General features: G+C 42.6%; 1 protein-coding gene and 1 long non-coding RNA gene across 2 annotated transcripts in view; one reads left to right on the forward strand and one right to left on the reverse strand.

The window, feature by feature from the left end:
• Window positions 1-17,177, forward strand: part of LOC136838870 (transforming growth factor-beta receptor-associated protein 1-like) — a 213,997-nt gene that overhangs the window by 121,271 nt on the left and 75,549 nt on the right. Inside the window, exons 8-9 of the mRNA XM_067104535.1 lie at window positions 13,629-13,823; window positions 14,035-14,226. Coding sequence (XP_066960636.1) covers window positions 13,629-13,823; window positions 14,035-14,226 — 387 coding nt within the window. The remainder of the gene's footprint in view (window positions 1-13,628; window positions 13,824-14,034; window positions 14,227-17,177) is intronic.
• Window positions 1-17,177, reverse strand: part of LOC136838874 (uncharacterized) — a 530,691-nt gene that overhangs the window by 16,549 nt on the left and 496,965 nt on the right. Inside the window, exon 7 of the long non-coding RNA XR_010853148.1 lies at window positions 12,113-12,309. This is a non-coding gene — a long non-coding RNA (uncharacterized lncRNA). The remainder of the gene's footprint in view (window positions 1-12,112; window positions 12,310-17,177) is intronic.

The raw sequence follows: 17,177 nt of genomic DNA on the forward strand, positions 1-17,177 counted from the left end.
AGATCTTGCAAACTTCTTCCCCACCGCTCTTATGCCCGAGGTTTTGGGGGGGGCACCCATTGGTTGCCTCTTGCTTTGAAATTGTATGGCGTTGGCCAGATATGAGGCCCATACTTCTACCTTGAGTAATTAGAGACTTACTTTCTTTACTGTCTCCCCCTGGCAATGCCAGGTTTAGGGTTGAGGGGAAGAAGGAGGAGTGTTAGCCTAGAGTGGGTATGCTTCACAGTCCCTGCCATGTTTTTGGGTAACCTCTCTTGTCTTTCACAAAATCCAGACCTTTGAAATTGGTATCCCTTGAGATTTTATTACTTGTAGTTTGTCTTGTATGAAAGATTTATGGAATAATAAAGATTTTGTGTGTCATTGATTCAGCTCTCAGCTATGTTGCTTACTGTCTTTAACCCTTTATTGCCCACGCATACTTCCCTTGGCTCAAAAAATTATTGCTTTGGTTTTTAGACTTCAGCGCATCCATATGATAAAAACAATTTTTATCACAGTTTAATTCAGTTTTCACTACAGACAGTCCTCGGTTATCGGCGGGAGTTCTGTTCTGACAGTGTGACAATAACAGAAAATCGCTGTTAACCAAAAATTGGCGACTTTCAGGGCTTTTTTCAGTGATTTTTGGCACTTATCAGCACCTCTGTTAGGTACTTATTGGTGCCAATAAGCGAAAATTGGCGATTTTCGGTGCCGAAAATTGCTGATTTTCGTTGCTAGACAAGCCCTGTAAAACCAGATCGCTGATAACTGAGCCTGCCGATAACTGGGGACTGCCTGTATTATACAATTTGTTGATCAATACAGTGCCAGAATTATTTCATATTTGGTCCTCTGTAATTATTAGTGTTCATTTTCTTACTAGGAGTGAACATTAGCTTGACAAAGCAAATGTAAATACATTTGTTCTTATGTGACAGCTTTAAGTGAAAAATATAACTTATTTATAAATCAAGCAAAGAAAATTAATTTTCAGATCTTCTGAGAGAGAGAGAGAGAGAGAGAGAGAGAGAGAGAGAGAGAGAGAGAGAGAGAGAGAGTATGATACACCTGGTATTTGTCTGGCCCGTGCATCCACTTTGTCAAGCAACATATCCATCTGTGGTTTGATTTGATTCATCTTTTGCTGTCTTTTGTTGAGTGGATCATTCAGTATCTCATTTGAAGATGGACGTCCTCTTTTAGGCATAAATTTTTCCCTCCTCTAATGAGTGACACAGACAAAGATGTCCTGAAGATCAGTAGGAGATGCCTTTTCTCCTGTGGAATACTTTTGGCCTCGTAATCTCTTTGACATATCGTCCAAGCCTGATTGATAGTCATATCAGTCATGTGAAAAATTAATCAATGATAATATTTCTTTGATCTAACTGGGATTCTGTACAGTGATAATAGACAATTAGCCAGATCAACACCCCATGTTTATATTGTAGAATTTTACTGTTTGGCTCTGGAATCTCTACAACTTTCTTCATACTTTGTCATAATGGCATGCAATATGAACTGGTCAACTTTCAGCAGAAGTGGGGAGCATCATTATCTGATGCTAACTTTAGTCTTGTAAGTCGACATGGCCTAACTGTCCCACAGCACCAGATTCCTTTTTCAGCCACATATTTTTTTGAAGTCAAACAGAGGTAAACCAACTATCAGAATATAGAAGGTGGATTATTATTGCTTTGTACTTTTTCAGCCAAGTGCAAAATGATGTTTGAAGAGGCACTGAATTCTGGAATACCTTCTGTATTCACATATTGGTTGGACCCAGTGCAAGGAATGAAATCATGAATAAGAACCCCACTGTCTGCAAGAACAAAGATCTTGAACCTCCACTTTTTGGACTTCATAGATAAGTATAGTATTGTTTCAGGTACGCCTGCCTTTGAAAGGCACCATCTGCTCATCAGTGCAAATGTTTTGTTGCACTGGAAGTTCTTGAAGCTGCTCTCTCAAGTGATCTACCACTGGTCTAACCGTAAAGAGTGTATGATAGTTTATCTCATCATCATTATGCCTGATGTTTAGGTTTGATTTTATAGGCTCCCATCTATTTCTGCACATGATCAAAGCAGTGCAATCTCTGTACCTTCCAAATAAACCCCCAGACCAGGGCAGAGTGTTTGAGGAATTTGAATTGTGGTGAAATGAGCAAATAATTGTATTCATTGTACAAGTTACTCCATAGTTAAATATATTGGTTTGTTTATATTTTACTATGAACCAAAGAGATTCAATTGATGGACTATATTATCTAAGGATTCTGAAGTGACAAGCTTCTTGAAATATCACACTGGCTTTGCTAAATAAACAACAGAGAAATTACTCTCTGAGGCTTTCTAAAACACATACAAACAATACACTTTTTACCAAAATTGATGACATCTGTCTGAGGTAGTAACCCAAACTCGTCATCTACCGTGTCCTGTCCTTCATCAGAATATTCATCACTCAGTGCAGTCTTTTTCAACTGGCACTGCTCCTGTATTTTGTTTGCAAAGCAGCCCTGCTTCTACCTCTTGCATAAAAGATAGCAGGATCAAAATTTCTACAAATACAAGGAAGCTGGATGGAAAAAAAAGACATAGGTATAATGAAGGGCATGTATTATACACGAGCAGTATAGTGTCAATAACCATGTGACATACATGATAAAAACATCACTTGTATATATTTGCTCACACAAATCATATATTTCAACAAAAACTCGGCAGACAGATGGATTTTCATGATCCACAAGTATTCTTTTATCAATAGAAAATTTATGAGACATGTGACATAAGTGATATTTCATCCATGACCTACAAAAGATGGGAGTAAACACAGCATCAGTCACATGTAATTTTCAACATTTAACTGAGCATAGCATCCTTTATTCTCGACCAGTCAGCTTTCAGTTGCTTTTTTCGGATAGAGGGATACTAGACAAATTCATCAAGTCTGACATAAAGAGGGGTGGATGTAATCTCCCCTGTTGAGAGACAATGGAAAATTAGGTGACAAAATCGTCTTGGGCTGTAAAGGGTTAATTTATTAATAACCTTACTTTCTTCGTACTTGGCTGCTCTACTGTCAGTTCTTCCTGCTCTTGTTTCTGTTCTTCAGTTAGGAATAAATACTTCAGGTCAAAGTTATGCAGTGATATGAATTTGATTCAATGATTTGAGTTAAATTTCTTTCTAGTGATAATTCTCTTTCCTAAAAAGAAGAAAATGTCAGTATCAGCTCCTGTTTTGTAAGGGACCATGACTGCATGATTACAATTAGAGCAGTTTTTTATAACTTTAAGAGAACTTTTTGCTACAATTTATAAGACCTCTCATATAAGATAATATCTTTGTTGTGTGGAGTTTACTAAGGGGACTTTTATGAGCCTCTGTGAGAAGCTTCTTTGATCAGTTTCTTAAAAAGCGGTATGTTTGTTATTTTTCCTGATTTCAAGATCATCAAGATCAGTAAGCAGCCTGGTCTTTCCTAAGCTAGTTTTAAAAGATTGTTGTTAGAACACTGAACTAAAATCTGTTGAGGTTTTATGTTGGTTGTGTTCTTCCTTCCAAACTTTATAACAAAAACAAAATTCCAAAGATATCAGTATTTAGTGCACTCATTGCTTGTGTGGCTGTTGACTTCTTCACTGGAAACATAAAAGAGGATGCTCTGACAAGGCATGGGGAAGCTATTTACTTTAATAGGACAGTATCTTGCACACCTGATGCTCCAAATTGTTTGGCAATCAACCTGTTATAGTGTGTCATCTCAAAAACCCCATTTACCTCTAGTTAGTTATAAAATATAGTTTGACCAGATCACCAAGATAAAATTCTTAACACACACATAGAGGGGAATTTTAAGCCAGGGTAAACAATACAATCCAAGTGGACTTTCCTCATAAAGTGGTATCATATTTGTGTTTGCTTTAGTTGAGTTAGGGGAAGTCAGTGCTGTATATTTTTTTTTCAGGCAACAAGGCAAGAACAGGTGATTCTTTCTAAACAATTGACTGACAAACAGTTTATCCCCAATATGTTATTCAGTTATTCCTACCTAAATTGTATTTGACTCCCCCCTCCCAAGTGTTCATACAATGTTGGCAATTATTTTTCTTATATTTCCAGATCATATTGTGCTGTAAGTTGTTGGTCATGCTGAATATACTTCTTTGTACTGTAAAATCTTACTTTACTATAGCATTGCAAGGCATACAGTTTAAATTTGTATGCTATGAAATTACCTGAAGAAAGTAAAAAGTCTAAAGGTTAATGTTGCATAGTGTGATCCATCACATCACACCATCAAAAGCCTGTGTCATTCATACCCTTCTTCTTGTTCAGATATCATGCTATATTGTTAACAGTCAATACAGTAAACATTTTTCATGCATAGATTTAATGAACTAAATTTAAGCCATTGGTTATACATTCACAATTGCATTCCCACACTTATACCTAGATATTGTAGCAGCAATTCAAAGACATAAATGAAAATAAGTTATGATCACTGTACTGTATTTCAAACCACCAACAAGACCTAGCCACCATGTCTCTCTGTATTCCACTATGCTCAAATTGTCTCAACTACTCTTGGTCCTAAAATATATCTTATTACAATACACTCCCTGAACACCTGAATTAGCCCTGGTTACCTACCAGCCCGAACTATATCCCCAACTCATTACCCACTAAGTGGGTAATTAACTGTCAGCATTACCAACGCTTACAGGAAAATCTTGTCAAATGAGTTACCTAGCGTACCGTTGGCAACGCTGCTGCAAGTCCCGGCTGTGTATGGCCGAGATCCCCAATTGCTTTTTGTTCGCCATGCTGCTAGGACTTGTCCTACATCAGGCGAATTTTTGGTTATAAGCCTGACCCCCATATTTTCGTTTTTTGGATTGGATAACGACTTGGACTGGTTTTGATTGCCCCCTTCTCTCCTGGATTGTTCTTTTCTCTGGATTTTTGGACCTTCTCTCCTGTTTTGACTTGGCCTGGCTTTGGATTTTGAAATGGATAAAATGGATAAGACACCACCCTTGGACAACACCTCGGCTTCCACATCTGCTTCTGCCTGACGACGGAGATCGCTACCACTGGAGAAACTGCAGCCCATCGTTCGTGCACCACCTGCAAGAAAAGGATGAGTACCCTTAAAAACGACAGACATTCGTTGTGCATAAATTGCAGGAAGGTACAATGTAACGTCACATTGCGATGTGACGAGTGTAGGTCATGGTCGACAGCACAGATGGAAGATTATCTCAAGTATAGGAAATCATTAGCTTCTAAGAGTAAACGTAAGGATTCAGCGGTAGAGACTCAGGGTTTTGACAAAGAGGCTTTAGAGTCAGAATTATTTAGGAAATTAGAAGACAAATTGTCAGCCAGCATGTCTAGTTTGTTTTCAAGTTTCATGTCAAAACTAACAGAGATAAAAGATCAGGAAAAAGGTAATAGAGACACAGAACCTAATTGCTCTTTTTCAGCTCCCCTGCCTGTTCCAGAACCAGCCCTAACAGGTGCCGGGGGTCATGGAGAACCGCAAACCTCAAAGGTAGGATCTACCGGTCCCCCGGCGCGGAGCAGGCAGTGTCAGCAGCAGATTTCCCCTTTCACCCTGGTAACGTAAGTCCTAAGGTAAAATCAAATTTAGGATTGACGCAGACAGTTAGGGATAGGACGGTAGTAGAGAATCAGGAAGATAGGTTGAAGGTGCAGTCGGAGTCAGGTGTCATTAAGGTTGCGGCTCCCTTGTTGGATCCAACAGCGGTTCTTTTTCCCGCAGTTGGCTCTCTGCAACAGAAGGTTGCGAAATCGGTAGAGATGATTCAATTTTGGTTCCTAGCTCTTCTGGTTTGGATAGGTTGGAAAGTATCCCTTCCTCTTCTTCGAAGTTTCTGTTTCCCCCCGGGGACAAACCTTCGTCCCTTTCAGAGTCTAATTCAGTAGATCAATTGCTGAACATTACAGAGTATAATGCTGATCTGTTGGGACTCTCTAAAGGCTACAGATCTTTGGTTAGAAATTGTTTTAATATTGGTTTTTCCAACATTTTTGAGCATGTTTTGAAAAATCTACCGGAATTCACAAATGATGCTTTACAGGATTATCAAGGGGGAACAGAATCGGTCTATTTTCTTTCCTTAAAATCTATGGCCTCTTCTGTATCTACAGACATCTCTTCCCCTATGGTTTCAGAATCTTTTATGGCTTTTTCTCAACCTTCCGTTTCGGGTCATTCTTCGGGGAGACTTTCGGTTTCTTCTCTCGCTCATCCGAGCTCTCTACCATTAACGGACTTGCCTTCAGGACAATCTTCCACATATCATATGACTTCTCATCCTCCAGAGCTAGTTGCTGCGGCATCTGGCAGTGCGACTGTTGCCGTGTTCAATGTTTCGGCTCCGGTAGTCTCAACAATCACTCCAGTAGCTAGGTTTACTGGTAACCTATCATCCACAATCACTTCGGGTTCGGTACCTCGCAGTTTCCCATGTGAAACTCCTGTGAGCTCTGGCCCGTCTGGTACGTTCTCCACATGTGTGACATCATCGGCAGGGTCTCCGGTGGTTACCCCGAGTGTGGCTTCTTCTCTCTTCCCTCCTAATGTACCTTCCTTCTCTACCTTTCCAACAGGTTTCTCTGTTCCTCCGGTTAGGACGGTTTTTGTAGGTTCGGGTTCGGTTGCGGGTCAGCAGGGTTTTTTCCCACCTTGCTCTTCTTCCACAAATAGTGGAGTGTCTGCTGCTGCGGTTCCTCATCCGCATGCTACTGTTATTCAGCCTAGTTCGGGGTTGGCGAGTGTTGCGGCTTCTCCGTTTTCTGAGGTGGGCGTGGTTCGCCCAGGTGTGTCTGGCTCAAGCGTAGCTCCACCGTTGTTGGAGAGTGCGGGTTTTGCGCAACCCTTCTCGACTGCCTGCAACATGATTGTGGCTGATCCCTCAGGTGTTCGTCTTGTGCACTCAGGTATTTCGTGTTCCGGGTTAACTGATCCAGCATTTTCTAGGGGTCAGCCTGTCTCTGTTCCTGTCTCGACTCGGTCGGATCTTTCTGATAAGGATTTCTCTTGCGAGGAAGAGGATCCAGTACCGGAAGCCTGTTCTCCTTCAGCGAACGAGAACGAGTACAAGCGGATGGTGGACTTCATTCATGCTCTTTATCCACAGTCCAAGGCTCTGGAAGAACCTTTTCAACCTAATCAGGCGATGTTTGAGTCACTGTTTGCAACGAAACCAGTAGTGGCTCATGCACCAAAGAATCTAGTTTGGTTTGGCCGTGTCGAGCAGGCATTGAGGGAGGCGGACGGTAGGTTAGCGGCATTAATTGGGTCGGGTAGGCAGGATTCCTCCTTGCTTCCTTCTCGTAAGGGTTTTTACAAGGTTGCGGGTAACCCTTCTGCGGGGGTTAGGGTCCCTCTTAATGAATCAGTGGAAGCTCTTCTGTCTAGGGTCCCTTCTTCGAATCGTTTGGTTTCTGTCACGGCGAGAGAAGCGGGTATTTTGGAAGACACTTTTCGTACTCAGTCGGAGGCTCTATCCCATTCGATGTGGATGTTATCTGGGTTAATGGGGTTCCTTAAACAGGACAGTTATTCTCCCTCGGACCCGGCTTTGTTCGACAACCTCATCACTTCGGTGTCAATGGGACTGGCCTATCAGGCAAACATTTCGGCCGGTTGTACAACCTTCTTCGGTAAGAAAAGGAGGGATTTCTTTCTGAACCATCTACCTCTGCATAATCCAGATATTCACAAAAGGGCTCTGTTGAGAGCACCATTGGCACTCAGCAACAGTCTTTTCAGGGAGGAAGATGTAGCGTCAATGGTAAATTTCGTTTCCTCTTCTTCAGCTGTCGAGTCACAGCAAGCCATGGTTCGGGTGGCAGCACAGACCGCTAGATCACCGAGAGGTTCCAGGATGACATCACCAACCAAGCGGACGCGTTCCAAATCACCAACCAGGTCCCCTAAGAAAGTCCGCTTCTCATCCAAGACTTCAGCTTCTGCTTCAGATCTGAAACCTTCTGTCCTTAAGAAGGGTTTTCGGAAATAGGAGACACTTCCCTCGTCTGCACCGGTAGGAGGTTGCCTAGCTCCATTCTGGGAAATCTGGAAGGAGTGTGGCACGGAGAGTTGGGTAGTGGAGGTGTTAAGGAGTGGGTACAGAGTCCCTTTTCGTTCTTTTCCTCCGCTATCCAGCTCACCGGTTCATCTTCCCAGTTATTCCCCTCCTCCATCAGGGGAATAGCTTTAGCAGCAGAAGTCCGAGCCTCTTGGAGAAGGGAGCATTAGAACCCGCTCCTTCTTCCCCAGGCTTTTACAGTCGGATTTTTGTGGCTCCAAAGTTGGGAGGATTTTGGAGACCCATCATAGATCTCTCGAGTCTCAACCGGTTCATCATCTCCCCGAAGTTTCATATGGAAACTTCTCAGTCGGTGCTGCGGTCGGTCCGGAGAGACGACTGGATAATTTCAGTGGACCTCAAGGACGCTTATCTCCAGGTTCCGGTCCATCTGGAATCTCGGAAGTTCCTTCGATTCTCGGGTCCAACTGGAACATTTCAGTTCAGAGTCCTCTGCTTCGGTCTGACCACAGCACCTCAAGTCTTTACGAGGGTGATGTCTCCTATTTCAGAGATAATGCATCGTCAGGGTTTCAGGATGAGGCGATACCTCGACGATTGGTTAGTTCAGGCTTCGTCAGTAGAGGAAGTTTTGCAGGCGAGGGACTTCTTACTCAATTTGTGTCAAAAGTTGGGAATACGCATCAACTTGGAAAAGAGTTCTTTGATTCCAGCTCAGACAAAAACGTATTTAGGAATAACGATTCAGACGCGTCGTTTGAGGGCTTTCCCGACGGAGGAACGAGTTTTGGCAATTCTGAGCCAACTAGAAACATTCAGATCGAACAGAGCTCAACCTGTGAGCCTATGGAAGAGCTTGCTGGGCAGGATGGCCTCCCTCTCTCTCCTAATTCCAGGGTCTCGTCTCCGGATGCGTTCTCTTCAGGCATGTCTCAGGAATTGCTGGGACTTTCGGGAAGAGAACGCATTCATAGTCTGGGACGATTCTTGCCTGAAGGATCTTCGGTGGTGGTCAGAAGAATATCATCTGACCATCGGCATAAGATTGGACTCCCCCATTCCAGATTTCATCTGTACACAGATGCCTCGGATCAGGGTTGGGGAGCAACCCTGGAGGAATGTCAGGCCAGAGGCCTTTGGACGAATCTGGATCGGAGGGAGTCCATCAACCACAGGGAACTACGAGCAGTAGAAGAGGCTCTAGGTTGCTTCGCAGATCAGATAAGCAACAGGATGGTAGCGCTCTTTTGCGACAACGTAACTGCTGTGTCATACCTCAAGGAGGGGGGGACAAAATTGCAAATTTTGAATCAAGTCGCCCAGAGAATTCTCCGCTGGTGCGAGTGCCACAGGACTACTCTCGTTCCTCAATTCGTGTCGGGAAAACTCAACGTTTTGGCGGACGCCCTAAGCCGATCGCAAGAGGTTCTAGGGGGGGAATGGACGCTAGTGCAGGAGGAAGTTCAACTTCTATTGAAGAAATGGCCAGCAACCATAGGCCTGTTCGCTACGAGACTAAACTTTCGCTTCCCAGTATACTTCTCCCCAGTAGAAGATCCCATGTCGTTCGGGACGAACGCCTTGTTGCACTCTTGGAACGACATGCAAACATATGCATTCCCTCCATTCGGAATGATTCAACAAGTGTTGATGAAACTCAGGAACTCCTACAATGCCGAAATGACGTTGATTTGCCCTTTCTGGCCTCAAAGACCTTGGTTCCCGGACCTTCTTGATGTACTGATAGATGTTCCGGTTTTCCTTCCAGAGAGGAAAGATCTTCTCAGACAGCCGCACTTCCATCACTTCCACCGGAACCTCCGCGTGCTGAAGCTAGCTGCGTGGAGACTATCCAGCGAGCAGCACGTCATGCCGGACTCTCTAAGGCAGTGGCTTGCCAACTGTCTTTCTGTCTGAGAAGATCATCCAGAAAACTATATCAGGCCAAGTGGGCGGTTTATCGCAGTTGGTGCCGGACCAAGGTCATCGTATTTCACTTCCAACGGTAGCGAAAATAGTGGACTTTCTACTTTTTCTTAGGAAAGAAAAGAAATTATCGTACTCTACGATCGCCGGATACAGATCAATGCTTAATAGTTCATTCCGTTTCCATCTTCCGGAATTGGTGACCAGTAGAATACTTCACGATCTCTTAAGGTCTTTTAAGATAGAACGTCCAGTTCTTCCTCTTCGGGCACCATCGTGGGATTTAGCGGCAGTGTTGACTCTCCTTAGATCATCAGAATACGAGCCATTAGAAGCACTGTCATTAAGACAGTTAACGAAGAAGGTATTATTTCTAGTTGCACTGGCCACAGCTAGAAGAGTAGAGAGATTCGGGCTGTCTCAAGAACAGTATCTTTCTCAGGAAAGATATTTTTCTGTCATATTTGCCGGAATTCGTAGCTAAATCGAATCGAATCGAATCCTCTACCCAGAGCGTTTAGAGTAACGTCTTTAGAAGATTTCGTAGGAGGTGACGCTTCAGAAATGCTATTATGTCCGGTCAGGGCACTGAAGGCTTATTTATTACGCACAGAAAAGATGTTGCCTTGCCCGAGAACGCTATTCATTTCTCCCAGACGTCCTTCACACTCGATCTCGAAGAATGCTATTAGTTTTTTCTTAAGAGAGGTGATACAACAAGCGTCGGCAAATTCTTTTACTCTTTCGGAATCATCGAACTCCTCTGAGCGCCCAGGAGCTTATAGTATTAGAGGGATGGCGACATCGTCGGCATTTCTCAAGAATTTCTCGGTGTCGGCAATTTTAGAAGCAGCTACTTGGAAATCAGTATCAGTTTTCACTTCTTTCTACCTTAAGGACATTCAATTCTCGTCGGAAAAGGGTTACTCGCTGGGTCCTTTTGTGGCGGCCAATTCAATTCTTTAGTAAAGGGTAGACTAAGGGTGGGGGTGGGGAGAGTAGGGGCAAGGTTAGACAGCATAAGATAGGTGAGTAGAACTGTTAGTGAATCGGAATTCATTTACGGAACACAAGATTTTTTTACAATTAAATGAGGTTAGGTATATCCAGGTGGTTTTCAGCTCGATTTATTCACCCTCTCGGCACAGCATCGATGGCAACGGACGGCAATGATTCGGAAGCTCTGACTGCACACTCAACTTATCCTCCATACATGAGAGGCTACAATAGCCACATGGGAGGCTCGTCGTTCCCCTCCATACATGAGAGGCTACCAATACCCACATGGGAGGTTCGCCAGGCTCTGCCACATGCGAGGCTTTGATTAGCCACATGGGAGTTAGTTTCCCTTCTTCCTTGGGAGGTTTTCTTTGAATACCACATGGGAAGTAGCTCGACCCAGACAGTACCGTGACTCGAGACTGACGTTAAGGGTACTCTCTCCTTTCAGGCATCCCCACCTGCCGAGTAGACAACCAGGTGAGGTTTGTTTTTTATATGCATAGTAGACGATAATGAGTTACCTGCTTTACTTGTTGGTAGGTCGGTCTGACTTAACTGAACCCACCTCCACTAAATTTTGTTAATCGGGCTAATTCAGGTGTTCAGGGAGTGTATTGCAATATGAAGTTTTCATAATAAAACTAATATTGTAATACTTACCTGAACACCTGAATGATTCCCACCCTCCTCCCCACTTCAATCTGATTAATGAATAACACAATTGGGGATCTCGGCCATACACAGCCGGGACTTGCAGCAGCGTTGCCAATGGTACGCTAGGTAACTCATTTGACAAGATTTTCCTGTAAGCGTTGGTAACGCTGACAGTTAATTACCCACTTAGTGGGTGATGAGTTGGGGATATAGTTCGGGCTGGTAGGTAACCAGGGCTAATTCAGGTGTTCAGGTAAGTATTACAATATTAGTTTTATTATGAAAACTTCATTTTGTTGAACAATTTCTTTTTATTTGTATTTAATTAAGAGATTTCCATATCTTTAAGTGTATTTCAATGTAATGATTACTGTATGGGTACATATTTGCTTATAGAGTAAAACTTATAACCTGTCAATTAAACATCTCAAGGACAACCATTTTACTTACTAGGTATTTGGTTAGACCTCCATGGAACCTTCCAGAGGTAAAATTTTGTAGATATTTTAATTCAGCAAAAGCAGAAATGTCCAATGAGGCAATGAAATTAGTATTTTTAGATCATTCATCTCAACATGATGACTCCATAGCAGTTTTCACAGATGGCTCAAAGTCAGATGCTGGTGGCAGCTTTGGAGTGGCCGTTCCTGATATAGAAAGAAGTGGGAGATTATCAGCTGTTGCTTCTATTTTTACAGCAGAACTGCATGCAGTTTTAAAGGCCTGAAAAGAAATTTTAACTCAGGATGGAATTAGTTTTTCTATATATTGTGATTCAAGAAGTGTTTTTCAGTCTTGAGAATATTTTAACTCTTTAAACCCACTGATTTTAGAGATATTGGAATGACTGCTTTTAGTGAAAAGAAGAGGTAAAGAAGTAAATTTATGCTAGCCGCTTTCCCATGTGGGGTTGTTGGGAACAAGCAAGCTGATCAACTTTCTAAGTCAGCAGTCACCTCCCCCGAACCCAGAAGATGTCTACTACCATGTAGGGATGTATATCCTCTAGTAAATCAGAAAATTGAAAAGCTTTGGCTGTCCCTTTGGGAAAATATTGGAACAAATACAAAATGCATAATATTATGTCATCAGTTTCTCCTTGGTCATATCCCTATTTGCCAGGGAGACAAGAAACGGTGTTGTACAGGCTAAGGATTGGACATACAAGACTGACCCGTGGGTTCTGGGCGTCAGGCAAAAATCCTCCACTCTGCAATGACTGTATTGTACCTTTGACTGTGAGACATTTGCTGGTCGAATGCCCCAGTCTTGGGAATCTAAGACATAGGTTACTTTACAGAGATGGACATTTTATCTTTGCCACAATTCTCAGGACAGATTGTAATTTAGAGCAGCTATATATCTTTGTTAGGGAGACAGGCCTCCTCAACAAAATTTAGATCATATGCATATACAGTATATGTGTATAGTACATGTATATATGTATTTACAGATATTATATACAGTATATATATTTTTAGATATTTCTATATGAAACTCCTTTTAAACTTATTTACTTATCTTCTTAATTTTCTATTTCATTACATTACGATGTCAATAACCTATATGTTATGACGCCAGTTTTAATAGCCACAAATCAATCAATCTTTTTAATTACAACATTTTTATATCTTTAAGTAACTTTATTTTGTTAAATATAGTTACTTGCATATTTATTGTACTGTACATAATTTCTTTTGAAGTTGGTTTGAGAGTTCTGTTATGATTATTTCTGTATTATTTTTGAGTGGCAAGGAGTGTATCCTTGAGTCCACGTTACATGATTGATCACCTAATGATCTATTTTTGAGGAAGGTAACTAAAACATGTAGTGACAGTTTTGACATCTGGCAAGACTAGTTTTCTGTGATATGCACACTCAGTCCTAAGTCTTGATGACATTTGTAAAATAATAAGCGTTTACCCCTGAGACATATTTTTTTGTTTTTTAATCTGTGTTTTACAGGCTTTAATGGACAGTGAGAGGGTAGAGGAAGCAGTTGAGTTAGCAGAACATAGTGGTGCAGTTGGTATGAGTCAGGAACAATATCATCAGCTGTGCTTGACACTAATGCAACGAGCTGGCTTTATCAAGCTCTCTCATGGAGTATATGATCAAGCCAAAGATTTCTTTCTCAGGGGTTGTGTTGATGTCAGAGAAGTAAGGGCTTATTCCTTTTTCCTAGAAAAGTACTTCATATTGAATTTAAAATTGTTTTATGACAAGATTTTGTATTAAAATTGAAATGTTGATTTATATTTTGAATTTAAATTTGTTTCATGACAATAATTTTCATGAAAACTGGAATGTTAACAGTTATATTTGACCTCACAGATTGGAAAGGATTTTATTTTATTTTTTATTGTTTCAGATAATCAGCTTATACCCAGGACTTTTACCTTCTAATGTGTCATTTATGCGTGCTCAACCTCCACTCCATCATATTGCTGATATCTCCCAGGCTATGCATGGGGACCAAACAAAAATTGAACAAGCAAAGGAATTTTTGCTTAATTTCCTCATTCAAATGAGAAATTCTGGGGAGCCTGTTACTTATAGAATGGTAAGAAGTTACATTTTAATAACTGATTATAGTTCTTGTTGAAATACTTGCACGCCTCTTATTTTTATATAAGTAACTTACCCAATAATTACTTGCTAAGAGTTTCTAATTCAGCGGCAGCACCCATTTTGAAATTCGCTGTAGCAATAGTCTTGTTTATGTAGGTGACTAACCCCACCCACTTTCGGGGTGAAAGAGAGGAACAGCTTAGCCAAGAGGTTAACTTTTGTTTCTGCCAGCCTAACAGCAACACAGTGTTAAGAAGGCAGCTCGATATTGGTTTTCAGCTTGAGATTCTTACCTTTTGGTGATGTGTTTTTGGCTCGGTAGCCTTTGGATTTGTATTGCTTAAGTGACTATATTTTTTCCTAATTTTGACTATTGTTCTCTTAGGAGATTTGCTTATTTTAACTCAGTTAGCTAGTAGCTATGTCAGACTCTAGCACATCAAGTATTAGGTATTGCAGCAGAGGCTGCAGTACTCACATGACCAAGGCATGTTACGATTCACACACTTTATGTATGACATGCAGAGAACAAATTTGTTCAATTGACTTGACTTGTGAGGAATACTGTGAATAGGATGAGAGAAAATGGAAGACTTTAGCTTCTCACCTATCCAAACTAGAAAGAGATCGTAAGAGAAAAGCAGCTTTCAGAGCTAAGGTTAAATTAGCAACTCAAGACGTGACTCAGGAATGTAGTGAGGTTAATATTCCTTCTCTCCCTTCTCCTTCTAAAGTGATTTCTCTTATTTCCAGCCCTCCTTCTGTATCATCAATCTCTGCTCCTGGTTCCCTCACTCCTGACCTGGATCGCTACACCAGCCTTGAATCGAAATTTGATAAAAAGTTTGATATTCACGCTAATACAGTGACACAGTTGGGTGAATCGATGCGTGTCCCCGTGGACAAATTCAGTGAAAAGTGTTCAAGTGATGTGTTAGTGGATGAGGCAGCTATGGCACACTTGGGTGAATCGATGCGTGTCCTCATGGACAAATTCAATGAAAAGTGTTTGAGTGATTTGTTAGTGGAGGAGGTGGCTATCCGTCCCATCGACGCTCCTAGGCAAAGGTCACTGCCATACTCCCCCAGCCCCTGGAGGAGGCATACTGGAGGCCCAAGGGAGGTTGGTGTGATCTGCCTACAAATAGTTGCCCCCTCAGTTGCACATGTAACATCCCAGGTATTGACAAAAGGCAGCCACTGGAAAGGCATGTCCAGTGTGCATCATCTCTCATCCAGTTCGGGGGATTCTAACCCTTCTCACGGGCTACAGTGGAAATTCTCGGATGAATCTCGTTCATTGAAAAGGCGCGCCTCTTAGGGACCAGTCCCCCTCAGTCATACGGCAAGAGGTTCAGGGGACTGTCTGGTAGTCCGCAGCCGCCTTGCAGCAAATGGAATAGTCCTGAACATTTATTTGAGCCATTGGTTCCCAGACCATCGTCAGTGTCCAGCAAACATGCTAGTTCTTTGGCCAGTCAGGAACTTTCTCCTGATTGTTCACATTCCTCATTCAAGCACCCATTAGGGATCGAGGAGCACCCATTGGCAGCTGAGTGCTCATTGGTGGCCAAGCACCCATTGACAGCCAAGCGCCTAGTAGCGACCGAGTGTTTGCTAGTAGCTGAGTGCCCAGAAGAGAGGAAGCGCCCAGTAGTGCGCACACACCGCTTGGCCCCCGAGAACCCTTCGGCGCCATCTCATTCTCCCACGGTTGAGTGCCCGGATTGTGTGGCGTCTGCTCCTGTCTTGTTGACTTCTTCATTGAAGTGCTTGTTTTCTTTGCCTCCTCATTCGACTTCTGCATTGTCAGCACCCACTTTGGACCCTTCCTTGGCAATGCTGCAGAAGCAGTTAGACAATATTTTAGGTATTCTCAAGAAGTTGACGACTTCTTCCACAGTAGCGCCTGAAGATCGCTCACTGTCCTCGATCTCATCGGAAGAGGAAGATTTACAGGACTCCACCCCGTCAGTTTATGCTGCCTTGCTAAATTATGTGTTAGATAATTTTCCAGATATCTTTGCACCAGCAGCTCCGTCTTCTCCAGTTTCCTCATTTATGATGAGTGGCCTGCCTGGGGATGTGTCTAGACTTCCTTAAATGGTTTTATCATCTTTGTCTAAGAAGGCTATGGGAGAAGTGGATAACTGGTTTTCGGAGAAAAGGCGCCAGGGCAAGGCATGTTTTAGTATTCCACTTTCACATCTTTCAGCCAGAAGATATCGGTTGTATGCGACTGGAGAACCCCCTCCTTGGGAGTGGCTGCCTCCTCCCAGGGGGACTTCTCTGGTCTCGTTGATTCGACCCATAGGTCGGCCTTTGCTTCAGCAAAGACTATGTTCTTTGCATTGGAGATTGACCATTTACTCAAGAACATGTTCAAAGTGTTTGAAGTTTTTAGTTTTCTGGATTGGTCCATAGGGGCCTTGGCAAAGAATATTAGAGATTTTGATCATCCTCAGGATATTGCTGTTGATTGGAGGAGTGTTCTCTCATGCGTTGATAAAGCGGTCAGAGACGGTTCTATGAAGATATCTTCCCTTTATGCCAAGGGGATCCTGAAAAAGAGGGAGCTCTGGGTCTCATTTGTGTCTAAGGACGTGATTGCTTCCCATAAAGCAGCACTTCTCTTCCCACCCTTGGATAGTATGCATCTTTTCCCGCAAGCAACAGTAGAGGAAGTGGCTTCTCACCTTCATAAGAAGTCATCCCAGGACCTTCTCTCTCAATTTATGAGGCATCCAAGAGAGTGGAACGCCGCCTCTGCCAAGTCATCTTCGCCTCTTCTGCCTCAGCCCTTTCGAGGCGGCAGGCAGAGATCACAGTCAAGACCGCGAGCATCTGTATGTTTTGCCCCGCATGTGGTTAAGAGGCCCTCCTCCAAACCTACAGCCCACAAGTGAGATTTCAGTCCTTCATGTGCCCCGGGGGGCCAGACTC

The sequence above is a fragment of the Macrobrachium rosenbergii genome, chromosome 5 (assembly GCF_040412425.1).
Source record: "Macrobrachium rosenbergii isolate ZJJX-2024 chromosome 5, ASM4041242v1, whole genome shotgun sequence".
Taxonomy (NCBI): domain Eukaryota; kingdom Metazoa; phylum Arthropoda; class Malacostraca; order Decapoda; family Palaemonidae; genus Macrobrachium; species Macrobrachium rosenbergii.